General features: G+C 50.4%; 1 protein-coding gene across 2 annotated transcripts in view; it reads left to right on the forward strand.

Annotated features, from left to right (window-relative positions):
* Positions 1-427: 427 nt before the first annotated feature.
* Positions 428-27,565, forward strand: part of xpo5 (exportin 5) — a 33,673-nt gene continuing 6,535 nt past the window's right edge. Inside the window, exons 1-19 of one of the 2 annotated variants that reach the window (XM_031901602.1) lie at positions 428-687; positions 2,491-2,612; positions 5,094-5,166; positions 8,069-8,206; positions 9,164-9,346; positions 9,598-9,624; positions 10,120-10,305; positions 10,858-10,934; positions 11,905-12,007; positions 12,167-12,250; positions 12,326-12,451; positions 12,539-12,629; positions 14,411-14,539; positions 14,897-15,012; positions 15,902-16,057; positions 17,459-17,500; positions 23,624-23,713; positions 23,900-24,099; positions 27,191-27,290. In XM_031901602.1, the coding sequence (XP_031757462.1) occupies positions 472-687; positions 2,491-2,612; positions 5,094-5,166; positions 8,069-8,206; positions 9,164-9,346; positions 9,598-9,624; positions 10,120-10,305; positions 10,858-10,934; positions 11,905-12,007; positions 12,167-12,250; positions 12,326-12,451; positions 12,539-12,629; positions 14,411-14,539; positions 14,897-15,012; positions 15,902-16,057; positions 17,459-17,500; positions 23,624-23,713; positions 23,900-24,099; positions 27,191-27,290 (2,259 nt within the window). In that variant the 5' untranslated portion in view covers positions 428-471. 2 annotated transcript variants of the gene reach the window in all.

The raw sequence follows: 27,565 nt of genomic DNA on the forward strand, positions 1-27,565 counted from the left end.
ACAGAGAGATACCATAAAACTATGGCACATAGGGATTCCCCTGTACTAAGCACAATTCAGCAGGAACAGCCCCCTAAGCTTGCCCATAGCCTGTACAGAGAGATACCATAAAACAGTATATATTCACCCTTTGTTGGGCCCCTAACGCTGTTAATTTCCAGCAGTTGCTTCTGTACGTAGCCTATAGCGCATTTCCCACAGACACTATAGGTGAGTGCTTACAGTTAGTACCAATGCCCTGACCCTATCAGGCTCCCGTACAGTTCCGGGGAACTCTATTTCCCAGCAGCAGAAATCTCAGTAAGTCATTAGCGCATGCGCGGTACAGTCACTAGGAAGAGCCGTAGATTGAGCCGCAATCGCTTAATGAGCAGCCGTAAAGCAATCCCGTGTGCCCGGGAGGAAATGACGTTGCGGAGAGACGCGTGTAGTTTGGAGCATGCGCAGTGAGGGCGCTGGGACTGAGTGCGCATGCGTGAGGGCTCCCATGCCGTAGACTGGGGGCGCAGGCGCAGTGGGGCTGCTGGTTCCTCACACACTGAGAGACTGAGAGAGCGGGGAGCTTGGGAGCCTCAGTCTCCAGCGATGGACGAGCAGGTACCGGCTCTGTGCGAGCAGCTTGTCCGGGCGGTCACTGTTATGTTGGAGCCCGAGTCCCGTCAGGAATATCGCCTGGAAGCGCTCAAGGTACCGGTACCGGCTGGGTAATGGGGACTGGGGGGATGGGGTAACGTGGGGTTATATACAGGGGCAGGTAGGAAAGGGGGGTATTAGGGGCTGAGGGAACAGTGTGCAAGGTTTGTGGGGCAGTGAGACCAACCACTCACTCACTCACACACTCACACTCACTCACACTCACCCACTCACTCACTCACCCTCACACTCAGTCTCACACACTCACTCACCCTCACACACTCACCCACTCTCACACTCACCCACTCACACCCACCCACTCACTCACTTACACTCACTCTCACACACTCACACTCACCCACTCACTTACACTCACTCTCACACACTCACCCACTCACTCACTTACACTCACTCTCACACACTCACCCACTCACTTACACTCACTCTCACACACTCACCCACTCACTCACTTACACTCACTCTCACACACTCACACTCACCCACTCACTTACACTCACTCTCACACACTCACCCACTCACTTACACTCACTCTCACACACTCACCCACTCACTTACACTCACACACTCACACACTCACTCACTCTCACACTCAGTCTCACCCACTCACTCTCACACTCACTCACACTCACCCTCACTCTCCCTCACTCTCACACACTCACTCACTCTCACACTCAGTCTCACCCACTCACACTCACTCACCCTCACACACTCACACTCACCCACTCACACACTCACTCACTCACACTCACCCACTCACACCCACCCACTCACTCACTTACACTCACTCTCACACACTCACACTCACTCACTCACTTACACTCACTCTCACACACTCACTTACACTCACTCTCACACACTCACACTCACCCACTCACTTACACTCACACACTCACTCACCCTCACTCTCACCCTCACTCTCCCTCACTCTCACTCACTCACTCTCACACTCAGTCTCACCCACTCACTCACTCTCTCACACTCACCCTCACTCTCCCTCTCACACTCACTCACTCACACTCAGTCTCACCCACACTCTCACACTCACACTCACTCACTCTCACTCACTCTCACACTCAGTCTCACCCACTCACTCACTCTCTCACACTCACCCTCACTCTCCCTCTCACACTCACTCACTCACACTCACCCACACACTCACTCACCCTCACTCACACTCACTCTCTCTCACTCACTCTCACACTCAGTCTCACCCACTCACTCACTCTCACACACACTCTCACACTCACCCTCACTCACTCACTCTCTCACTCACTCACACTCAGTCTCACCCACTCTCTCACACTCACTCTCACACTCTCATTCTTACTCACCCTCATACACTCACTCTCACACACACTTACACTCACACACTCACTCACACACACTTACACTCTCACTTACACTCACTCTTACTCACCCTCATTCACACACTCATTCATTCATTCACTCACACACAGAATCTATTGTTATTTAGTCAGCATTTACCCTTACAGGCCCCCCTCCCATACTGCCCCAGTGCTGCCCCTGATAATGAAGTGCTGCACAGAGGGTTTGGCAGTTGTTGCCCAGGCCTGGGGGTGAGTGCCAGGCAGTAAGGGCCACTCTATCCTGGCCCCCTGACAGCTGGGAGGAACATGTAGGGGCAGACATGGCCGCTGCACTTTATTCCCAGGTACGGCTAGCAGGGCAGCATGGGGTCTGGCCCAGTCCTGTTTGGGATGGGGGTCTGGAATTATATTTGTCACTTTTACTGATTTTATTTATAAACATATATCCCCACCCCCCCCCCCACCCCCCGGTTACTGAGGTTTATTCTTTTCTCTGCTGCCCCCCCAGTTCTGCGAGGAGTTCAAGGAGAGAAGCCCCCTCTGTGTGCCCTGTGGCCTGCAGCTGTCCAACCGGAGCCATTCCCCCTGCGTCCGGCACTTCGGCCTGCACGTCTTGGAGCATGTTATAAAGTAAGCAGCAGTCTCTCTCTGCCCCGTCTGTGCTCTCCCTTCTGCCGCCGCCGCTGTCTCGGTACCGTACTAATGGTTACTGGGTCCATGGGAAAGGTCCAAATGTATGAATGGATTTTCTGTTCCCTCCAATCAACTTGAGCCCTTCTAGTTTCCCACAACAAACAGACAGGTTAATTGGCTCCTGATTAAATTGGCACTAGTGTTTGTGTGAATGTGATAGGGGCCTTAGATTGTAAGCTCACTGGGGCAGGGGCTGATGGGAATGGGATAGGGGCCTTAGATTGTAAGCTCACTGGGGCAGGGACTGATGGGAATGTGATAGGGACCTTAGATTGTAAGCTCACTGGGGCAGGGACTGATCGGAATGTGATAGGGACCTTAGATTGTAAGCTCACTGGGGCAGGGACTGATGGGAATGGGATAGGGACCTTAGATTGTAAGCTCACTGGGGCAGGGACTGATGGGAATGTGATAGGGGCCTTAGATTGTAAGCTCACTGGGGCAGGGGCTGATGGGAATGTGATAGGGACCTTAGATTGTAAGCTCACTGGGGCAGGGGCTGATGGGAATGGGATAGGGACCTTAGATTGTAAGCTCACTGGGGCAGGGACTGATGGGAATGTGATAGGGACCTTAGATTGTAAGCTCACTGGGGCAGGGACTGATGGGAATGTGATAGGGACCTTAGATTGTAAGCTCACTGGGGCAGGGACTGATGGGAATGTGATAGGGACCTTAGATTGTAAGCTCACTGGGGCAGGGGCTGATGGGAATGGGATAGGGACCTTAGATTGTAAGCTCACTGGGGCAGGGCTGATGGGAATGTGATAGGGACCTTAGATTGTAAGCTCACTGGGGCAGGGGCTGATGGGAATGTGATAGGGACCTTAGATTGTAAGCTCACTGGGGCAGGGGCTGATGTGTAATTGTACAACACAGGGTATTAAATTACAGCTGTTATGTCAGCCATAAAGCAGGGCAGGACTGCTGCTTACAATGGGGGGGATCAGATAGGATCTGTGCCACTGTGACAGAATGCTCTGTTATACAGATAGCTAGAATCTCAGCCATAAAGCAGGGCAGGACTGCTGCTTACAATGGGGGGGATAGGATCTGTGCCACTGTGACAGAATGTTCTGTTATACAGATAGCTAGAATCTCAGCCATAAAGCAGGGCAGGACTGCTGCTTACAATGGGGGGATCAGATAGGATCTGTGCCACTGTGACAGAATGCTCTGTTATACAGATAGCTAGAATCTCAGCCATAAAGCAGGGCAGGACTGCTGCTTACAATGGGGGGGGGATCAGATAGGATCTGTGCCACTGTGACAGAATGCTCTGTTATACAGATAGCTAGAATCTCAGCCATAAAGCAGGGCAGGACTGCTGCTTACAATGGGGGGATCAGATAGGATCTGTGCCACTGTGACAGAATGCTCTGTTATACAGATAGCTAGAATCTCAGCCATAAAGCAGGGCAGGACTGCTGCTTACAATGGGGGGATCAGATAGGATCTGTGCCACTGTGACAGAATGCTCTGTTATACAGATAGCTAGAATCTCAGCCATAAAGCAGGGCAGGACTGCTGCTTACAATGGGGGGATCAGATAGGATCTGTGCCACTGTGACAGAATGCTCTGTTATACAGATAGCTAGAATCTCAGCCATAAAGCAGGGCAGGACTGCGGAAGATGTGTCTGTTCAGGAGAGCAGGTTGCAGTTGCACGGCTGAGTGCATTTCCTCGATTGCGCCAGGTTACACACAGGTCTCCCACCCTGAGAGGTTCCGTTGGTGGGGGGGCCGGCAGGAAGCCGCCTGTATTTATACGCACCCTGCGCTGCAGCTTCCTGCAACACTAGAAACACTTTGTGGCTTCTCTGTGTCTGGGCCCTTGTGGGTGTCAATTCTACACAGGATTTTAATGTTCTTGCGGCACGGTCCCTTCTGGGGTTTGAGTTTAATTCCTTTCTGTTGTCTGTCTCCATGGAGAAGCTGGGGACAGTGACCCTAGCAACCAGAAAGCCACATTGATACTGTTTGTCTTCCCTTCTTCATTCTGATTGGTAGCCAGGGGGCAATGGTACTGAAGGGGATGTTCACCTTTGAGTTGACTGTTAGTCTGATGTAGAGAGTAACATTCTGAGACAATTTGCAATTGGTCTTCATTTTTTATTTGTAGTCTTTTAATGATTTCAGTTTTTGTTCAGCAGCTCTCCAGTTTGGAGGATCAGCAGCTATTTGGTTTCTAGGGTCCAAATTACCTTAGCAACCAGGGTGTGGTTTGAATGAGAGACTGATATATGAATAGGGGAGGGGCTGAATAGAAAAATAAAGACTAAAATGTAACAATAACAATTAAACTGTAGTTTCTCAAAGCAATAGGCTTTGGCTCCTGGGGTCAGTGACCCCCGTTTGAAAGCCGCAAAGGGGGGGGGGTTTCTGCTCCTGACGGACTTTGCTGTTCTCCCCCCGCAGGTTTCGCTGGAATGACATGTCCCGGGAGGAGAAGGTTTGTCTGAAGGACAGTGTGATGGATCTCATTTCTCATGTAAGTGTTAATGGGCCAGTAAGTATTCTGCCATAGGGACTTGCCCAGTATGTACTGAGCCCTTGGTGCCCCCAACTTGTAAATAGGGGTTCTGGCAAATGCCAGGGGGGCTGTAAGGTGCCACAGACAGTCACTATTTATTGGGCTGGGGGGGCTGTTTGTGCCTCTGGGTACTGGGAATGCCAGGGGGGCTGTAAGGTTCCACAGACAGTCACTATTTATTGGGCTGGGGGGGGGGCTGTTTGTGCCTCTGGGTACTGGGAATGCCAGGGGGGCTGTAAGGTGCCACAGACAGTCACTATTTATTGGGCTGGGAGGGCTGTTTGTGCCTCTGGGTACTGGGAATGCCAGGGGGGCTGTAAGGTTCCACAGACAGTCACTATTTATTGGGCTGGGGGGGGGCTGTTTGTGCCTCTGGGTACTGGGAATGCCAGGGGGGCTGTAAGGTGCCACAGACAGTCACTATTTATTGGGCTGGGGGGGCTGTTTGTGCCTCTGGGTACTGGGAATGCCAGGGGGGCTGTAAGGTGCCACAGACACTCACTATTTATTGGGCTGGGGGGGGGGCTGTTTGTGCCTCTGGGTACTGGGAATGCCAGGGGGGCTGTAAGGTTCCACAGACAGTCACTATTTATTGGGCTGGGGGGGGGCTGTTTGTGCCTCTGGGTACTGGGAATGCCAGGGGGGCTGTAAGGTGCCACAGACAGTCACTATTTATTGGGCTGGGGGGGGCTGTTTGTGCCTCTGGGTACTGGGAATGCCAGGGGGGGCTGTAAGGTTCCACAGACAGTCACTATTTATTGGGCTGGGGGGGGGGCTGTTTGTGCCTCTGGGTACTGGGAATGCCAGGGGGGCTGTAAGGTGCCACAGACAGTCACTATTTATTGGGCTGGGGGGGCTGTTTGTGCCTCTGGGTACTGGGAATGCCAGGGGGGCTGTAAGGTGCCACAGACAGTCACTATTTATTGGGCTGGGGGGGGGGCTGTTTGTGCCTCTGGGTACTGGGAATGCCAGGGGGGCTGTAAGGTGCCACAGACAGTCACTATTTATTGGGCTAGGGGGGGGGGGGCTGTTTGTGCCTCTGGGTACTGGGAATGCCAGGGGGGCTGTAAGGTGCCACAGACAGTCACTATTTATTGGGCTGGGGGGGGGGCTGTTTGTGCCTCTGGGTACTGGGAATGCCAGGGGGGCTGTAAGGTGCCACAGACAGTCACTATTTATTGGGCTGGGGGGGCTGTTTGTGCCTCTGGGTACTGGGAATGCCAGGGGGACTGTAAGGTGCCACAAACAGTCACTATTTATTGGGCTGGGGGGGGGGCTGTTTGTGCCTCTGGGTACTGGGAATGCCAGGGGGACTGTAAGGTGCCACAAACAGTCACTATTTATTGGGCTGGGGGGGCTGTTTGTGCCTCTGGGTACTGGGAATGCCAGGGGGGCTGTAAGGTGCCAGAGACATTCACTATTTATTGGGCTGGGGGGGCTGTTTGTGCCTCTGGGTACTGGGAATGCCAGGGGGGCTGTAAGGTGCCAGAGACATTCACTATTTATTGGGCTGGGGGGGGCTGTTTGTGCCTCTGGGTACTGGGAATGCCAGGGGGGCTGTAAGGTGCCACAGACAGTCACTATTTAATTGGGCTGGGGGGGGGGGGGGGGCTGTTTTGTGCCTCTGGGTACTGGGAATGCCAGGGGAGCTGTAAGGTGCCACAGACAGTCACTATTTATTGGGCTGGGGGGGGGGGGCTGTTTGTGCCTCTGGGTACTGGGAATGCCAGGGGGGCTGTAAGGTGCCACAGACAGTCACTATTTATTGGGCTGGGGGGGGGGGGGGCTGTTTGTGCCTCTGGGTACTGGGAATGCCAGGGGGGCTGTAAGGTGCCACAGACAGTCACTATTTATTGGGCTGGGGGGGCTGTTTGTGCCTCTGGGTACTGGGAATGCCAGGGGGGCTGTAAGGTGCCACAGACAGTCACTTTATGGGCTGGGGGATTTGCTGGGGGGGGGCTGTTTGTGCCTCTGGGGTACTAGGAATGCCAGGGGGGCTGTGAAGGTGCCACAGACAGTCCACTATTTATTGGGCTGGGGGGGGGGGGGGCTGTTTGTGCCTCTGGGTACTGGAATGCCAGGGGGGCCTGTAAGGTGCCAGAGACATTCACTATTTATTGGGCTGGGGGGCTGTTTTGTGCCTTCTGGGTAACTGGGAATGCCAGGGGGGCTGTAAGGTGCCACAGACAGTCACTATTTATTGGGCTGGGGGGGCTGTTTGTGCCTCTGGGTACTGGGGAATGCCAGGGGGGCTGTAGAGGTGCCAGAGACATTCACTATTTATTGGGCTGGGGGGGGCGGGGCTGTTTGTGCTTCTGGGTACTAGGAATGCCAGGGGGGCTGTAAGGTGCCACAGACAGTCACTATTTATTGGGCTGGGGGGGCTGTTTGTGCCTCTGGGTACTGGGAATGCCAGGGGGGCTGTAAGGTGCCACAGACAGTCACTATTATTGGGCTGGGGGGGGCTGTTTGTGCCTCTGGGTACTGGGAATGCCAGGGGGGCTGTAAGGTGCCACAGACAGTCACTATTTATTGGGCTGGGGGGGCTGTTTGTGCCTCTGGGTACTGGGAATGCCGGGGGGGCTGTAAGGTGCCACAGACAGTCACTATTTATTGGGCTGGGGGGGCTGTTTGTGCCTTGGCAATAGGTCACTGCTACCGCGGGCGACTGATTGCTCAGAAATGCCTTTCCACCGGCCGACTCCTATGGTTGCCAGTAGAAAGACAATTTGGAGCAGTTAGTCGCTCATGGTAGCCACAACCTATCGCAGGTGGCTAACTCACCCCTGGGGTAGCCAATGGGTTTGTTGCGTGCCCCTGACTCCTTGTGTAACACCGGGCACTGTTGCTGCTTTTGCAGGGTATGCACCCCATCCTGGAGGAGGAGAGCCACATTAAGGACATGATGGCCCGCATCGTTGTGGAGATGGCCAAGAGAGAGTGGCCCCAGCATTGGCCGGACCTGCTGAACGAGCTGGATTCCCTCACCAGAGTTGGGGTAAGGTACACGTTTAATGTACCCCCTATTGTAAAATATAAGGATATTATAAGCCCCCGAGGAGTTCCTTTATATATAGTGAATAAAGTGCCCCCTATTGTAACATATAGGGATATTATAAGCCCCCGAGGAGTTCCTTATAATATATAGTGAATAAAGTGCCCCCTATTGTAACATATAGGGATATTATAAGCCCCCGAGGAGTTCCTTATAATATATAGTGAATAAAGTACCCCCTATTGTAACATATAGGGATATTATAAGCCCCCGAGGAGTTCCTTATAATATATAGTGAATAAAGTACCCCCTATTGTAACATATAGGGATATTATAAGCCCCCGAGGAGTTCCTTATAATATATAGTGAATAAAGTGCCCCCTATTGTAACATATAGGGATATTATAAGCCCCCGAGGAGTTCCTTATAATATATAGTGAATAAAGTGCCCCCTATTGTAACATATAGGGATATTATAAGCCCCCGAGGAGTTCCATGAACATATAAAGGGATAAGGCCGAAGGCCAAGTTCTTTTGTACAGGTCATGGAACTCAGAGGTGACTTCTAATATCCTCATATTTTACAACAGGGGGTACTTTATTATTAAATACACGTCAGTGAGTCATGTGACAGAAATGACATCACTAAGCTTCCGATTATAACTGATGACATCACTAAGTGCTGTTTATAAGGATATAATTTACAGTTTGGTCCCATAGGGAAATGACCTGCCTGTATATTATAATGAAATAACCTGCCCAGTTCTGTGTAGTGTAACCTACTGACCCAGCCTTTGTACACAGAACCATGTTCGTCCCTAACCCAGCTCTGTCTCCTGCAGGCCCAATTGGGCATCTTCTCACACAGTGTCGTTAACCCCTAATATCCCTTTGGCGTCACTGGGCACAGCCGCTAATGACCCCCCATATATTTGGGCCCATTTCTATTTTCCTTATCAGGAGGCCCAGACGGAACTGGTGATGTTCATCCTTTTGCGATTGGCTGAAGACGTGGTGACGTTCCAGAACCTTCCCACGCAGCGCCGCAGGGACATCCAGACGACCATGACGCAGAAAATGGACGTACTGTTTGCGTTCATGTTGAACATCCTGCAGCAGAGTGTGCAGCAGTACCAGCACCTGGTATGGACCTGATCTCTCCCCCAAGCAGCCCACAGGCCTTGCTTATGGGAATTTAAAGGGAAAGTTCAGAAGATTTTTTTAAAAAAAAGAATTGTAATTCTGGAGAACTTTACACATCTGTTGTGCACACGTAGGCCTACATTGTTTGACTGTATGTGGGCCTTACAGCCAATATGGCCTCTGTAGTGACAATGGGTCTATGGATTTGTGCTTCTCCCTAACAATTTGTCTTTTTATTTTTTCCCTCCTAGAAAACTGACCCCGCAAACAGTGTGAAGGTGAGACCATTGGCGCACAGGGCGGTAACGGCATCACTCAGGAACCTGCATGTGGATATTAAGCTTTGGGGTTGGACAATAGAGAAAATCTTGCTATAGCAGAGGATACTTGGGGAGGCAGAACTGTAGCACTTCTGCCACCTCTCACTGATGGGGGTTGTATTGAGTCCCCTCTAGATGGCGCTGATGGCAGTATTGTGTAGTGTGGCCATCCTCCTCTCTCACCCCTCTGCTTTATGTTTTTTCTTTGGCCCCCAAGTACCCACTGTCTCTATCCTGCTGCTATAGTCATGCTCTTTCTATCTATCTATCTATCTATCTATCTATCTATCTATCTATCTATCAATGTATGTATAAATAAATATATATATATATATATATACACACACCTATAAACAGGACCAGCACACCATTTCACAGCAATTCTTCTATTTATTTATTCATTCATATATATATATTTATTTATTTATTTGATTTTTTTCCCCTCATTTTCAGGCCCAGGGTATGTGCCGCGTTGCTGTGGCTTCTCTCAAGACACTGGCCGGATACATTGACTGGGTTGCTATAACCCACATAATGGCAGACAACTGTAAGCTCCTGGGCATGCTGTGTGTGCTGCTGAGTGAGCCCGAGCTACAGCTGGAGGCAGCCGAGTGTCTGCTCATTGCAGTCAGCAGGAAGGTGAGATCCTTAAACAGGTATCGGCACACACTGACTGGGTGATAAGTGCTTTACACTCAGGGGCTCATTTGCCTGTTCTGTTATGGGACTAGCCATATTCTCCAATTCCCAGAGTGCCACAGCCATGTGACCATGTTACTGCTGCGCTGCAAGTTGGAGTGATATCCCCCCCCCCCCTCACCCCCAGCAGCCAATCAGCAGAACAATGTGAAGGGAGCAAGATAGCAGCTCCCAGTAGGTATCAGAATAGCACTCAATAGTAAGAAATCTAAGTCCAGCTTGGGACTCCTCCAGTTACATGGGAGTAGGAGAAACAACAGGTTAGCTGTAAGCAGTTCTAATGCATTCCACTGGCTCCTTCTACACATGATTTCTGGTAACCTATTGATGCCCCACACAGATTAGTCGCCTGTGATAGATCTGTTCTACCGAGGGCAACTAATCTCTCCTTAATGCCTTTCCACTGGCATCAAATGGAATCCACTTTCCTGTGACAGAATCCCTTGAACTATTGATCTGACTGACTGAGCTAACAATCTGATTTGCACGCAGGGAAAGCTGGAGGATCGGATCCCACTTCTGATCTTATTTGGGGATGAAGCCATAGAATATATTTTGAGTGTGGCACAGTAAGTGTAATCCTCCTCCCCTCCAGGTTGGCCCTCATTGCTTTTCCTCCTTCTATTGTGTTTGCACCCCCAACCTCTGCCTTCAAATTCTTCCATTCTGCGTCCCTCTCTTCTACCCCCTCCCCTTCCCTCCTGCGTCTCTGTCTTCTACCCCCCCTCCCCTTCCCTCCTGCATCTCTGTCTTCTACCCCCATCCTTTCTTTCCTGTGTCTCTGTCTTCTACCCCCTCCCCTTCCCTCCTGTGTCTCTGTCTTCTACCCCCTCCCCTTCCCTCCTGCGTCCCTCTCTTCTACCCCCTCCCCTTCCCTCCTGCGTCTCTGTATTCTACCCCCTCCCCTTCCCTCCTGCGTTTCTGTCTTCTACCCCCCCTCCCCTTCCCTCCTGCATCTCTGTCTTCTACCTCCATCCTTTCCCTCCTGTGTCTGTCTTCTACCCCCTCCCCTTCCCTCCTGCGTCTGTCTTCTACCCCCTCCCCTTCCCTCCTGTGTCTCTGTCTTCTACCCCCTCCCCTTCCCTCCTGTGTCTGTCTTCTACCCCCTCCCCTTCCCTCCTGCATCTCTGTCTTCTACCCCCATCCTTTCCCTCCTGTGTCTGTCTTCTACCTCCTCCCCTTCCCTCCTGCGTCTCTGTCTTCTACCCCCTTCCCTCCTGCGTCTCTGTCTTCTACCTCCTCCCCTTCCCTCCTGCGTCTCTGTCTTCTACCCCCTCCCCTTCCCTCCTGCGTCTCTGTCTTCTACCCCCTCCCCTTCCCTCCTGCGTCTCTGTCTTATACCCCCTCTTCTTTCCTCCTGCACCAAATTTTCAGTCCTATTTGACATATTTTAGTGGAGTTATTAGACTCTATTACTCCTGTCATATCCTCACTTACCAGCCTACAAGTACCTCACCTTCCCTATATGCCCCCCCCCCCACTCTCACGCCAGCAGAATACTCAGTGTAACAATGGGTTAATGAGCCTTTTCCCTCACAGAATGGCCGACACTGAGACCCTGGAAGAGAAGCGCTACATTTTATTAAAAAGAATTTGTCAGCTCATTTGTACTCTGGGCACCCAGATCTGTGCTCTAACTCAGGTAAGCCTCCCCCTACATATAAGCCCCCCCAAATTTGCTCTCGTGTCTCCCCTTTAACCGCATCCATATCAGTGCTTTGATGCTGGTTGGGTTCTGGCACACAGGGTTAGTATCATGCCTGTGCTTAGGGGCTTCTTTCTATCCATTTTGTTTCCCCAGAGCCCTGACCTCAAAGTAAATGTCCCTGGGAACTTTAACAAATACCTGGAGACCCTTCTCAGCTTTACCCGACACGCAAGCCAGGTAAGTGCCCTCGCTCACAATTAATGACTCTCTCTCCCCCTGTCCAGAACTGACTCTTGCCCTTTGCCCCTGCAGTTTCTCACATCTTCCACCATCCTGACATGGGGAACTATTTTCAGACATGAGGTGCTGTCTCGTCATCCTCAGCTCCTAGCGGCCATTCCTGATTTTCTACGTTCTTCTATGGTCAGCATTGTGCGGGTGAGTCAGCCGCGTGGGGGAAAAAGCCTGGCATTGGGGGGTTTAGGGGGTACCGTGAATAATAAGAACTGTTTTGCCATATGATAGGTGGGCTTCCCTTCCAAAGACAACAGTCCCAGCTGCAAATACTCCAGAATGGACTACGAAAGCGATGAGGATTTTAATGGCTTCTTTAACTGTGAGTTCCTACTGCTTACACTCAGGGGAACACTGTGCCTGGAATGAGAGGCCCAACTGACAGGACTGGCTGTCTCTTAATATCACTAAAAGGATTGCTGGGGGGATCTATTTTGGAAGAGGTGTGGGGCAGGGCCACCATTAAAATCTTTGGAGCTCTGCACAAGTTATTTATATGGTGCCCCCCATGGACACAAGTGCACATTACCAACACTTTGGCCACGCCCCTTGTTTGTGTGCAATAGAAATAGCTAATGTGACTCTATAATAACCAATCATTCCCCTGCTGGAAAGTTCATGTAGGAGCCGCTCATATCAGTCAGTAAATAGATCCCAATACAAACAGCTGATGTGACTCTATAATAACCAGTCATTCCCCTGCTGGAAAGTTCATGTAGGAGCCGCTCATATCAGTCAGTAAATAGATCCCAATACAGACAGCTGATGTGACTCTATAATAACCAGTCATTCCCCTGCTGGAAAGTTCATGTAGGAGCCGCTCATATCATTCAGTAAATAGATCCCAATACAAACAGCCAATGTGACTCTATAATAACCAATCATTCCCCTGCTGGAAAGTTCATGTAGGAGCCGCTCATATCAGTCAGTAAATAGATCCCAATATAAACAGCTGATGTGACTATAATAACCGGTCATTCCCCTGCTGGAAAGTTCATGTAGGAGCCGCTCATATCATTCAGTAAATAGATCCCAATACAAACAGCTGATGTGACTCTATAATAAAGTCATTCCCCTGCTGGAAAGTTCATGTAGGAGCCGCTCATATCAGCCAGTAAATACATCCCAATACAAACAGCTGATGTGACTCTATAATAACCAGTCATTCCCCTGCTGGAAAGTTCATGTAGGAGCCGCTCATATCATTCAGTAAATAGATCCCAATACAAACAGCTGATGTGACTCTATAATAACCAGTCATTCCCCTGCTGGAAAGTTCATGTAGGAGCCGCTCATATCAGTCCGTAAATAGATCCCAATACAAACAGCTGATGTGACTCTATAATAACCAGTCATTCCCCTGCTGGAAAGTTCATGTAGGAGCCGCTCATATCAGTCCGTAAATAGATCCCAATACAAACAGCTGATGTGACTCTATAATAACCAGTCATTCCCCTGCTGGAAAGTTCATGTAGGAGCCGCTCATATCAGTCAGTAAATAGATCCCAATACAAACAGCTGATGTGACTCTATAATAACCAGTCATTCCCCTGCTGGAAAGTTCATGTAGGAGCCGCTCATATCATTCAGTAAATAGATCCCAATACAAACAGCTGATGTGACTCTATAATAACCAGTCATTCCCCTGCTGGAAAGTTCATGTAGGAGCCGCTCATATCATTCAGTAAATAGATCCCAATACAAACAGCTGATGTGACTCTATAATAACCAATCATTCCCCTGCTGGAAAGTTCATGTAGGAGCCGCTCATATCATTCAGTAAATAGATCCCAATACAAACAGCTGATGTGACTCTATAATAACCAGTCATTCCCCTGCTGGAAAGTTCATGTAGGAGCCGCTCATATCATTCAGTAAATAGATCCCAATACAAACAGCTGATGTGACTCTATAATAACCAGTCATTCCCCTGCTGGAAAGTTCATGTAGGAGCCGCTCATATCATTCAGTAAATAGATCCCAATACAAACAGCTGATGTGACTCTATAATAACCAGTCATTCCCCTGCTGGAAAGTTCATGTAGGAGCTGCTGATATATGAAGTGTCTGTTATGCGGAGTTAACTTGCCCTTGTTTTCCCAGCATTCCGAGCCCTCATGGGGGGTGTGGTAAGAGCTGCCTGTTACCTGGATCCTCACACAGGATTCTGTATAGCTAAGGAGTGGCTGCAATTCCAGCTCTCTGCTCCATTGGATCCCGGACCCCACAATGGTAAGTTCTGCCCATTACCGTTATACATTACCATTATACATTACCGTTATACTTACCATTAAAATTCCTCTCAATCTGTGGGATCAGGAATGTCTATGTGAAACCAATGAAAGTAACGTTTCTATAAGGAGCTCAGAGAGCGTGGGTATCCGAGTGAATTAGGTGGGAATCATTTTAGCTAATTTATTAACATCCCATGGCTAGATTGCGCAGGTGTAGTTGCCAGTAGCAACCAATCAGCAATTATCTTTATACTGCAAGCTGCAAAATGAAAGCAAAAATCCCATTGGCCCCAAACTGTTTCCTGGTTCCAATAAAATCAGTTTTTATAGTTCACTGATCTCTTTGTCCCCACAGCTCAGCCTGGGGATGCTCTGTGCAGCCCCACGTCTACTTCCTTCTTACAGTGGGAAGCAATGACCTTTTTCTGCGAATGCGTCACCAGCCAGCTCTTCCGGGTCGTGCCCAAAGAGGTGAGAGAAATAAATTCATGTGCCGGTACTAAGCACAATTCAGCAGGAACAGCCCCCTAAGTTTGCCCATAGCCTGTACAGAGAGATACCATAAAACTATGGCACATAGGGATTCCCCTGTACTAAGCACAATTCAGCAGGAACAGCCCCCTAAGTTTGCCCATAGCCTGTACAGAGAGATACCATAAAACTATGGCACATAGGGATTCCCCTGTACTAAGCACATTTTAGCAGGAACAGCCCCCTAAGTTTGCTCATAGCCTGTACAGAGAGATACCATAAAACTATGGCACATAGGGATTCCCCTGTACTAAGCACAATTCAGCAGGAACAGCCCCCTAAGTTTGCCCATAGCCTGTACAGAGAGATACCATAAAACTATGGCACATAGGGATTCCCCTGTACTAAGCACATTTTAGCAGGAACAGCCCCCTAAGTTTGCTCATAGCCTGTACAGAGAGATACCATAAAACTATGGCACATAGGGATTCCCCTGTACTAAGCACAATTCAGCAGGAACAGCCCCCTAAGTTTGCCCATAGCCTGTACAGAGAGATACCATAAAACTATGGCACATAGGGATTCCCCTGTACTAAGCACATTTTAGCAGGAACAGCCCCCTAAGTTTGCTCATAGCCTGTACAGAGAGATACCATAAAACTATGGCACATAGGGATTCCCCTGTACTAAGCACAATTCAGCAGGAACAGCCCCCTAAGTTTGCCCATAGCCTGTACAGAGAGATACCATAAAACTATGGCACATAGGGATTCCCTTGTACTAAGCTCAATTCAGCAGGAACAGTAGGGGTGAGGAAAAGATGAAATATTATGTGGGGGAGGGATCTGAGCCAATGACTGATGTACCAATGTACCCCCATACTGCACAGGAGCTCCCAGTTGCAGAGGGTATCGGCCTCCTCCAACAAGTCCTCAGCTATGAGACCATGGATCCTCTCATTCTGTCCTTTGTCCTCACCAATCTCTCCTCCCTGATGCCTTTCATCACCTGCCTGAGCTCCTACGTGCCCCCCGTGCTGTCCAAGGTGGGTGCAACCTGTCCCTTATTTACTCTTCTGTGCACACTGACGCTCATTGGCCAACACTCTTATCCTCATTGACACTTTCCAAAAATTCTTTTAAAGGTTAAGTCTTTTTCAAAAAAATTGTGGGTTCTTTCAGGTCCAGACTGGGATACAAAATAGATTGCACAAACAGCCCCCCCAGCCCAATAAATAGTGACTTTCTATGGCACCTTACAGCCCCCCTGGCATTCCCAGTACCCAGAGGCACAAACAGCCCCCCCAGCCCAATAAATAGTGACTGTCTGTGGCACCTTACAGCCCCCCTGGCATTCCCAGTACCCAGAGGCACAAACAGCCCCCCCCCAGCCCAATAAATAGTGACTGTCTGTGGCACCTTACAGCCCCCCTGGCATTCCCAGTACCCAGAGGCACAAACAGCCCCCCCAGCCCAATAAATAGTGACTGTCTGTGGCACCTTACAGCCCCCCTGGCATTCCCAGTACCCAGAGGCACAAACAGCCCCCCCAGCCCAATAAATAGTGACTGTCTGTGGCACCTTACAGCCCCCCTGGCATTCCCAGTACCCAGAGGCACAAACAGCTCCCCCAGCCCAATAAATAGTGACTGTCTGTGGCACCTTACAGCCCCCCTGGCATTCCCAGTACCCAGAGGCACAAACAGCCCCCCCCAGCCCAATAAATAGTGACTGTGGCACCTTACAGCCCCCCTGGCATTCCCAGTACCCAGAGGCACAAACAGCCCCCCCAGCCCAATAAATAGTGACTGTCTGTGGCACCTTACAGCCCCCCCGGCATTCCCAGTACCCAGAGGCACAAACAGCCCCCCCAGCCCAATAAATAGTGACTGTCTGTGGCACCTTACAGCCCCCTGGCATTCCCAGTACCCAGAGGCACAAACAGCCCCCCCCAGCCCAATAAATAGTGAGTATCTGTGGCACCTTACAGCCCCCCTGGCATTCCCAGTACCCAGAGGCACAAACAGCCCCCCCCCCAGCCCAATAAATAGTGACTGTCTGTGGCACCTTACAGCCCCCCTGGCATTCCCAGTACCCAGAGGCACAAACAGCCCCCCCAGCCCAATAAATAGTGAGTGTCTGTGGCACCTTACAGCCCCCCTGGCATTCCCAGTACCCAGAGGCACAAACAGCCCCCCCAGCCCAATAAATAGTGACTGTCTGTGGCACCTTACAGCCCCCCTGGCATTTGCCAGAACCCTAAGTTTGCCAGTCTGGGTGCATTTGCTTTAGCCCCACCCCCAAACCCCCTTTGGTAATTATTGTTTGCTAGTTCTAACCCAGTTCTGTGTTCCTTCCCTGGCTCTCTCCTTCCCACAGTCAGGAAGCTGAGCCCAATAGGACCCACTGTTGCTGTTGATTCTGACTGATATTTTCCTTCCCTGCAGCTCTTGGATGCAATATCATTTCCACTTTCAGGAGACATGAAGGTAGGAAACAGTGAATTGGATCTGCGTGTATCATTTGGACTTCTGAAGTACTCACAGCAGTGATAGTAATATAATCCCGGCCCAACATGAGAACCTGCGCAGGGAAACCTCGTGCTACGGCACCGGATTATTGGGTTTGGGTTAGAGAGAAGCACAGGGGGGCAGGTTACAGTTTGGGTTAGAGAGAAGCACAGGGGGGCAGGTTACAGTTTGGGTTAGAGAGAAGCACAGGGGGCAGGTTACAGTTTGGGTTAGAGAGAAGCACAGGGGGGCAGGTTACAGTTTGGGTTAGAGAGAAGCACAGGGGGGCAGGTTACAGTTTGGGTTAGAGAGAAGCACAGGGGGCAGGTTACAGTTTGGGTTAGAGAGAAGCACAGGGGGGCAGGTTACAGTTTGGGTTAGAGAGAAGCACAGGGGGGCAGGTTACAGTTTGGGTTAGAGAGAAGCACAGGGGGCAGGTTACAGATTGGGTTAGAGAGAAGCACAGGGGGGTAGGTTACAGTTTGGGTTAGAGAGAAGCACAGGGGGGCAGGTTACAGTTTGGGTTAGAGAGAAGCACAGGGGGCAGGTTACAGATTGGGTTAGAGAGAAGCACAGGGGGGTAGGTTACAGATTGGGTTAGAGAGAAGCACAGGGGGGTAGGTTACAGTTTGGGTTAGAGAGAAGCACAGGGGGGCAGGTTACAGTTTGGGTTAGAGAGAAGCACAGGGGGCAGGTTACAGTTTGGGTTAGAGAGAAGCACAGGGGGTAAGGTTACAGTTTGGGTTAGAGAGAAGCACAGGGGGTAAGGTTACAGTTTGGGTTAGAGAGAAGCACAGGGGGCAGGTTACAGTTTGGGTTAGAGAGAAGCACAGGGGGCAGGTTACAGTTTGGGTTAGAGAGAAGCACAGGGGGCAGGTTACAGTTTGGGTTAGAGAGAAGCACAGGGGGCAGGTTACAGTTTGGGTTAGAGAGAAGCACAGGGGGCAGGTTACAGTTTGGGTTAGAGAGAAGCACAGGGGGGCAGGTTACAGTTTGGGTTAGAGAGAAGCACAGGGGGCAGGTTACAGTTTGGGTTAGAGAGAAGCACAGGGGGGCAGGTTACAGTTTGGGTTAGAGAGAAGCACAGGGGGCAGGTTACAGATTGGGTTAGAGAGAAGCACAGGGGGCAGGTTACAGTTTGGGTTAGAGAGAAGCACAGGGGGCAGGTTACAGTTTGGGTTAGAGAGAAGCACAGGGGGGGCAGGTTACAGTTTGGGCAAGTGGCAGTTTGTCCCTGGGGAGATGCCCCAAGGGAAGGTGACTCCTGGAAGCAGTTTGAGTTGCCCCAGCAGAACAGAGCAGTTATTTTGGGTTGGCATTAGGGAGCCTGCTGTGCCAGTCCCGGGGGCATCTGGGTGGGACTCTATCTATTTCATACTCCTTGTTGCCAAGAGCTGAGCCGCCTGCTGGTGCCAATATTCCCCTCTGTGGGTTGTTCCTTACACTCTATACAAAGTGACACACAGGCAGTCTCGCACCTCTTGGTGCAGTCTCATTGCACAGCTGTCTGTGGTTAGGTCATATCAAGCCCACCCTAACTGTAACCTGTCCAACCTGTGTGCTGGGGTACAGGGCTGGGGGACAGGGCTGGGGACAGGGCTGGGGGGCAGATCTGGGGGCAGGGCTGGGGGGCAGGGCTGGGGGACAGGGCTGGGGGGCAGGGCTGGGGGGCAGTGCTGGGGATTGGGAACGTGCCGGGGAATCTGTATTGGGGCCAGATTTATTGTTATCCTGCTGCCAGTGTTGTTCAGGCCAAAGCCCCAGATGTAACATAGTAACATAGTAACATAGTAAGTTGGGTTGAAAAAAGACATACGTCCATCAAGTTCAACCATAATGCCTATACCTAACCTGCCTAACTACAAGTTGATCCAGAGGAAGGCAAAAAACCCCATCTGAAGCCTCTCTAATTTGCCTCAGAGGGGAAAAAATTCCTTCCTGACTCCAAGATGGCAATCGGACCAGTCCCTGGATCAACTTGTACTAAGAGCTATCTCCCATAACCGTGTATTCCCTCACTTGCTAAGAATCCATCCAGCCCCTTCTTAAAGCTATATAATGTATCAGCCAGTACGACTGATTCGGGGAGGGAATTCCAGAACCTCACAGCTCTCACTGTAAAAAATCCTTTCCGAATATTTAAATGGAACCTCCCTTCTTCTAAACGGAGTGGGTGCCCTCGTGCCCGTTGGAAGGACCTACTGGTAAATAAAACATTAGAGAGGTTATTATATGATCCCCTTATATATTTATACATAGTTATCATGTCACCTCTTAAGCGCCTCTTCTCCAGTGTAAACAGACCCAACTTGGCCAGTCTTTCTTCATAACCGAGACTTTCCATACCCTTTACCAGCTTAGTTGCCCTTCTCTGGACCCTCTCTAGCTCAATAATGTCCCGTTTGAGCACTGGAGACCAAAACTGAACAGCATATTCTAGATGGGGCCTTACCAGTGCTCTGTAAAGGGGAAGAATAACCCCCTCCTCCCGTGAATCTATACCCCTTTTAATACAGCTCAGAACCTTGTTTGCCCTTGCAGCTGCTGCCTGGCATTGCTTGCTACAGCCAAGTTTATTATCTACAAGGACTCCAAGATCCTTCTCCATTATGGATTTGCCTAGTGCAGTCCCATTAAGGGTATACGGGGCTTGCATATTTTTACATCCCAGGTGCATGACCTTACATTTATCCACATTAAATCTCATCTGCCACTTAGCTGCCCAGATTGCCAGTTGGTCAAGATCCTGCTGCAGGGATGTCACATCCTGGATAGAATTGACTGGTCTGCAGAGTTTTGTGTCATCTGCAAACACTGATACATTACTCATAATACCCTCCCCTAAGTCATTTATGAACAAATTAAACAAAAGTGGACCCAGTACAGAACCCTGAGGGACCCCACTGAGAACCTTACTCCAAGTAGAGAATGTGCCATTAACAACCACCCTCTGTACCCGATCCTGTAGCCAGTTTTCTATCCATGTGCAAACGACTTCACTAAGACCAATAGACCTTAGCTTAGAAAGCAGTCGTTTGTGGGGAACGGTATCAAATGCTTTGGCAAAATCCAAATAGATTATATCTACTGCATCCCCACTGTCCAGCTTCTTACTTACCTCATCATAAAAAGCAATTAAATTGGTCTGACATGACCTGTCCTTCATAAAGCCATGCTGATTACTGCTCATAATGCCATTCTCCACTACATAATTTTGAATGTGATCCCTTAACAAGCCTTCAAATAACTTGCCCACCACGGATGTCAAACTTACAGGCCTATAATTGCCAGGCTGAGATCTTATTCCCTTTTTAAATATGGGAGTGACATTCGCCTTCTTCCAATCACTAGGTACCATACCTGATGAAAGAGAGTCTGAGAATATCAGAAACAAGGGCCACTGCAATTCTGCCCCTAGCTCTCTCAGTACCCGAGGGTGTATTCCATCTGGCCCAGGTGCCTTGTTTACATTTATCGTGTGTAACCCTTTAAGCACCATATCCTGTGCCAACCACTGTGTAGTTGGAGCTGAGGCAACAGTGAAGCTATTGGGTGAGACTTGGCCCACTGGCTCCTCTACTGTATACACAGAAGAAAAGAACTGGTTAAGCACATCTGCCTTTTCTGTATCCGCTGTAACCATATTGTTATTATAACTCAATGGGGCCACACCCTCAACCTGCATCTTTTTACTATTAATATACTTAAAAAACTTTTTGGGGTTAGTCTTGGCCTCGGCCGCGATGCGCTCCTCATTTTCTATCTTTGCCTTCCGGATTGCTGTTTTACAACACTTGTTATAGTGTTTATATTCATTAAACGCAGCTACTGTCCCCTCTGACTTATATTTCTTAAAAGCTTTCCTTTTTTTCCCTATTAACTTCTTTACCTCAGAGTTAAGCCACATAGGGTGATTCTTAACACTTCTACTTTTTCTTATTAATGGAATGAATTGAGAACAGTAATGATTTAATATCATTTTAAATGACAACCATTTCTGCTCTGTATTTTTATCAGAAAACATAATGCCCCAATCTATGCCCTGAAGCGCTGCCCTTAAGGAGCTAAAATTTGCCTTCCTAAAATTCAGTGTCTTTGTTGCCCCCGTGTAAATTTGTTTCCTGCACCAAACATCAAATGAAATAACATTATGGTCACTATTACCCAGGGGTTCAACCACTTGCACATTTGCTATACGTTCTGGGTCATTAGAGATCACTAGATCTAGTATAGCATTGTTCCTGGTTGGCTCCTCAACAACCTGTGACATAAAGTTGTCGTGCAGCAAGTTTATAAACTTGTTCCCATTTACTGTCCTGGCAGTACTATTGCCCCAGTCAATATCAGGGTAATTAAAATCCCCCATTATTATCACTTGCCCCAAACTAGCAGCCTTTTCTATTTGCAACAGGAGCTGGGCCTCCTCCTCTTCGCTTACATTAGGGGGGCTATAGCATACCCCTACAATTAGCTTGGTAGATTCTTTACTATCTGTGAGAAGGTCAACCCATAAGGATTCAGCTCCCTCTGTTACCCCCATCACTTCCTCCTTAATATTTGCTTTTAAGTCGTGCTTAATGAACAGACACACTCCTCCTCCTTTCCTATTGCCCCTGTCCCTCCGAAACAATGTATACCCCCCAATATTAACAGCCCAGTCATGAGACTCATTCAACCAAGTTTCAGCAACACCAATCCCATCATATTTCCGCTCCAACGCCAGTACCTCCAGCTCTCCCATTTTACCAGTCAGACTCCTTGCATTGGTAAACATACATTTAATACTGGTTCCGGCGTGAGAATGACGTGTAAACAACTTATGGGCCTCCCTGCCATTATCAGTATCCCGAAGCAAGTCTCCTCCCCCAATTTTCCTTACTATGCCCACTACCTCATCTATCCTGTCTACCACAGAATTTCCCGCTGCACCCTCCCCCCCCACTCCTAGTTTAAAATCTCCTCCAACCCTCTAGCCATCTTTTCCCCCAAAGCAGCTGCCCCATCATCATTGAGGTGCAGCCCATCCCTGGCAAAGAGCCTGTAGCCGATTGAGAAATCAGCCCAGTTCTGGAGAAACCCAAAGCCCTCCTCCCTGCACCAATCTCTCAGCCACGCATTAATCTCCCTGAGCTCCCGCTGCCTTCTTAATGTTGCTCGTGGCACAGGTAATATCTCTGAGAAAATTACCTTGGAAGTCCTCGCCCTCAACTTCGCACCTAGCTTTTTAAAATCGTTCTTGAGGACTTCCCCCCCTCCTCTAACTTTGTCATTGGTACCTATGTGTACCCCCAACCGCCGGGGCTTCCCCCCCTCCTCTAACTTTGTCATTGGTACCTATGTGTACCAAGACCGCCGGGTCTTCCCCAGCCCCTCCCAACAATCTGTCCACTCGTTCCCCCACATGCCGAACCCTAGCACCAGGCAAGCAACACACAGTTCGGCATGTAGGGTCTTTGCGACAAATTACCCTATCCACCTTTCTAATAATTGAATCCCCTACAACTATAACCTGCCTTCCCTTCCTAGCACTACTCCCCCCACCTGTATTAGAGGTGCCGGCTCCCAGGGTGCTCTGAGAGTCAGCCCGCTCCATACACGCCAGCTCAGAGCTGCCTTCCCCAGCATCTTCACCTAACGCGGCAAATCTGTTGGTTTGTACAAGCTTTGAACCAGCCCCCCTACCCTTGTGTCCCCTACTGCCCCTCTTAACTGTTACAAATTTGTCTCCCTCATTAACCTCCACTGTCCCTTCTCCCCCCCCCACTACACCGGCCCCTGCCAGTGGTTGCTCAGTGAGCCTCCTGTTCTCCCCCATGTTTGCAGCTGCCCTCAGTGCTGCCAGTTCCCCCCTTAGATTCTGCACCTCAGATTCCAAGAGGAAAACCCACCTGCATCTCTCACAAGTAAATGCTGCATGGAACTGCTGCTCCAGGACCACATACATGCGACAAGATGCACACTGAGTAACACCAGCAATCATACTGCAACTCATATTGCAACTGGGTACTAACAGTTGCCAGACCGGCCCTTGCAGTGAAGGGGTTTATGGGTAGGAAATGGTACCACTGTGTGTCCCGTACCAAGTGCCCCTCTCTTTTGCAGGTGTCTAAGTCCCGCGGAGAGATGAATGTCCGCCGCCATGCCAACTCCTCCCTTATCAAGGTGTGCCGGGATTACCCTGAGCTGGTGCAGGTGAGTGCCGTATGGGGGCGATGGTCTGTTTCCCAGTGCCACACGGCCCCCCAGGAGACAGAATTAGTAGTGGTTCCTCCCATGATGCTTCTCTACCCTGGTTGCTCAGACTCCGCCCCTTGGTGCTCCCATGGGCAAAGCTTTGCCTCTTCTCCATGTTAAATTCCCCCCTCTGATCCCTCACAGCCTCACTTTGAGCAACTGCACGCCCGTGTCACAGCCCTGCTGGGGGAGGAGCAACTTCTAACCCAGATGGGCAAATGTGCCCTGATGGAGGCGCTGATTCTGGCCAGTAACCAGTTCAAGAGCTACGACCGGCAGCAAGTCCTCCTGGAGGAACTGATCGGCCCATTGGTCTCCGGGTGCGTCTCAGAGAAAACCCAAAGGTTTGTATTGGCCTCCCTCTTATGGGTCAGTCCCCCCTAGGCCCAAACTGTACTAATGGCACCGACGTGTTTATGGGTCAGTCCCCCCTAGGCCCAAACTGTACTAATGGCAGTGGCGTGTTTATGGGTCAGTCCCCCCTAGGCCCAAACTGTACTAATGGCAGTGGCGTGTTTATGGGTCAGTCCCCCCTAGGCCCAAACTGTACTAATGGCACCGACGTGTTTATGGGTCAGTCCCCCCTAGGCCCAAACTGTACTAATGGCACCAACGTGTTTATGGGTCAGTCCCCCCTAGGCCCAAACTGTACTAATGGCACCGACGTGTTTATGGGTCGGTCCCCCCTAGGCCCAAACTGTACTAATGGCACCGACGTGTTTATGGGTCAGTCCCCCCTAGGCCCAAACTGTACTAATGGCACCGACGTGTTTATGGGTCAGTCCCCCCTAGGCCCAAACTGTACTAATGGCAGTGGCGTGTTTATGGGTCAGTCCCCCCTAGGCCCAAACTGTACTAATGGCACCAACGTGTTTATGGGTCAGTCCCCCCCAGGCCCAAACTGTACTAATGGCACCGACGTGTTTATGGGTCAGTCCCCCCTAGGCCCAAACTGTACTAATGGTACCGACGTGTTTATGGGTCAGTCCCCCCTAGGCCCAAACTGTACTAATGGCACCGACGTGTTTATGGGTCAGTCCCCCCTAGGCCCAAACTGTACTAATGGTACCGACGTGTTTATGGGTCAGTCCCCCCTAGGCCCAAACTGTACTAATGGCAGTGACGTGTTTATGGGTCAGTCCCCCCTAGGCCCAAACTGTACTAATGGCACCGACGTGTTTATGGGTCAGTCCCCCCTAGGCCCAAACTGTACTAATGGCACCGACGTGTTTATGGGTCAGTCCCCCCTAGGCCCAAACTGTACTAATGGCAGTGATGTGTTTATGGGTCAGTCCCCCCTAGGCCCAAACTGTACTAATGGCACCGACGTGTTTATGGGTCGGTCCCCCCTAGGCCCAAACTGTACTAATGGCACCGACGTGTTTATGGGTCGGTCCCCCCTAGGCCCAAACTGTACTAATGGCAGTGACGTGTTTATGGGTCGGTCCCCCCTAGGCCCAAACTGTACTAATGGCACCGACGTGTTTATGGGTCAGTCCCCCCTAGGCCCAAACTGTACTAATGGCAGTGAAGTGTTTATGGGTCAGTCCCCCTAGGCCCAAACTGTACTAATGGCACCGACGTGTTTATGGGTCAGTCCCCCCTAGGCCCAAACTGTACTAATGGCACCGACGTGTTTATGGGTCAGTCCCCCCTAGGCCCAAACTGTACTAATGGCAGTGACATGTTTATGGGTCGGTCCCCCCTAGGCCCAAACTGTACTATTGGCACCCACGTGTTTATGGGTCAGTCCCCCCTAGGCCCAAACTGTACTAATGGCACCGACGTGTTTATGGGTCAGTCCCCCCTAGGCCCAAACTGTACTAATGGCACCGACGTGTTTATGGGTCAGTCCCCCCTAGGCCCAAACTGTACTAATGGCACCGACGTGTTTATGGGTCAGTCCCCCCTAGGCCCAAACTGTACTAATGGCACCGACGTGTTTATGGGTCAGTCCCCCCTAGGCCCAAACTGTACTAATGGCACCGACGTGTTTATGGGTCAGTCCCCCCTAGGCCCAAACTGTACTAATGGCACCAACGTGTTTATGGGTCAGTCCCCCCCAGGCCCAAACTGTACTAATGGCACCGACGTGTTTATGGGTCAGTCCCCCCTAGGCCCAAACTGTATTAATGGAACCGACGTGTTTATGGGTCAGTCCCCCCTAGGCCCAAACTGTACTAATGGCAGTGGCGTGTTTATGGGTCAGTCCCCCCTAGGCCCAAACTGTACTAATGGCAGTGGCGTGTTTATGGGTCAGTCCCCCCTAGGCCCAAACTGTACTAATGGCAGTGGCGTGTTTATGGGTCAGTCCCCCCTAGGCCCAAACTGTACTAATGGCACCAACGTGTTTATGGGTCAGTCCCCCCCAGGCCCAAACTGTACTAATGGCACCGACGTGTTTATGGGTCAGTCCTCCCCTCTAGGCCCAAACTGTACTAATGGCACCGACGTGTTTATGGGTCAGTCCCCCCTAGGCCCAAACTGTACTAATGGTACCGACGTGTTTATGGGTCAGTCCCCCCTAGGCCCAAACTGTACTAATGGCAGTGATGTGTTTATGGGTCAGTCCCCCCTAGGCCCAAACTGTACTAATGGCACCGACGTGTTTATGGGTCAGTCCCCCCTAGGCCCAAACTGTACTAATGGCAGTGATGTGTTTATGGGTCAGTCCCCCCTAGGCCCAAACTGTACTAATGGCAGTGATGTGTTTATGGGTCAGTCCCCCCTAGGCCCAAACTGTACTAATGGCACCGACGTGTTTATGGGTCAGTCCCCCCTAGGCCCAAACTGTACTAATGGCACCGACGTGTTTATGGGTCGGTCCCCCCTAGGCCCAAACTGTACTAATGGCACCGACGTGTTTATGGGTCGGTCCCCCCTAGGCCCAAACTGTACTAATGGCACCGACGTGTTTATGGGTCAGTCCCCCCTAGGCCCAAACTGTACTAATGGCACCGACGTGTTTATGGGTCAGTCCCCCCTAGGCCCAAACTGTACTAATGGCAGTGAAGTGTTTATGGGTCAGTCCCCCCTAGGCCCAAACTGTACTAATGGTACTGACGTGTTTATGGGTCAGTCCCCCCTAGGCCCAAACTGTACTAATGGCACCGACGTGTTTATGGGTCAGTCCCCCCTAGGCCCAAACTGTACTAATGGCACTGACGTGTTTATGGGTCAGTCCCCCCTAGGCCCAAACTTTACTAATGGCACCGACGTGTTTATGGGTCAGTCCCCCCTAGGCCCAAACTGTACTAATGGCAGTGACGTGTTTATGGGTCAGTCCCCCCTAGGCCCAAACTGTACTAATGGTACTGACGTGTTTATGGGTCAGTCCCCCCTAGGCCCAAACTGTACTAATGGCACCGACGTGTTTATGGGTTGGTTATCCAGGGGCTGTTGGTGTTGATCATTCCATTCTTGTTATTTATACAGAGCATTTTCTGGTCCCGACGAGTTCATTTACTTTGTGGGAGCGGATATACTGATGCATCAGCAGGAAGAGGAAGATCGGGGTGCACCCAGTCGCTCCCAGGTCAGTCTGTGTAACAACCTATTGGCACCCAGAGCAGAGTAATTGGAGACCTGTTTCCATATACTTCAGTTTTGTGCTACACCCGGGCTGGCACCGGTACCAACATAGACATGAGGTTGTGATACTTGCAGTATCCTTCTTTATACTGGCCATATAGTTATATGTGAGTTCTGTTACATGTAATACATGTCTATCATATGTAAATGATAAGGATATTAGCAGTCACTGAGGGGTTCTGTGCCCATATAAAGGCACAAGGCTGCAGGCTGAGTTAT

Source organism: Xenopus tropicalis, chromosome 5 (genome assembly GCF_000004195.4).
Source record: "Xenopus tropicalis strain Nigerian chromosome 5, UCB_Xtro_10.0, whole genome shotgun sequence".
Taxonomy (NCBI): Eukaryota; Metazoa; Chordata; class Amphibia; order Anura; family Pipidae; genus Xenopus; species Xenopus tropicalis.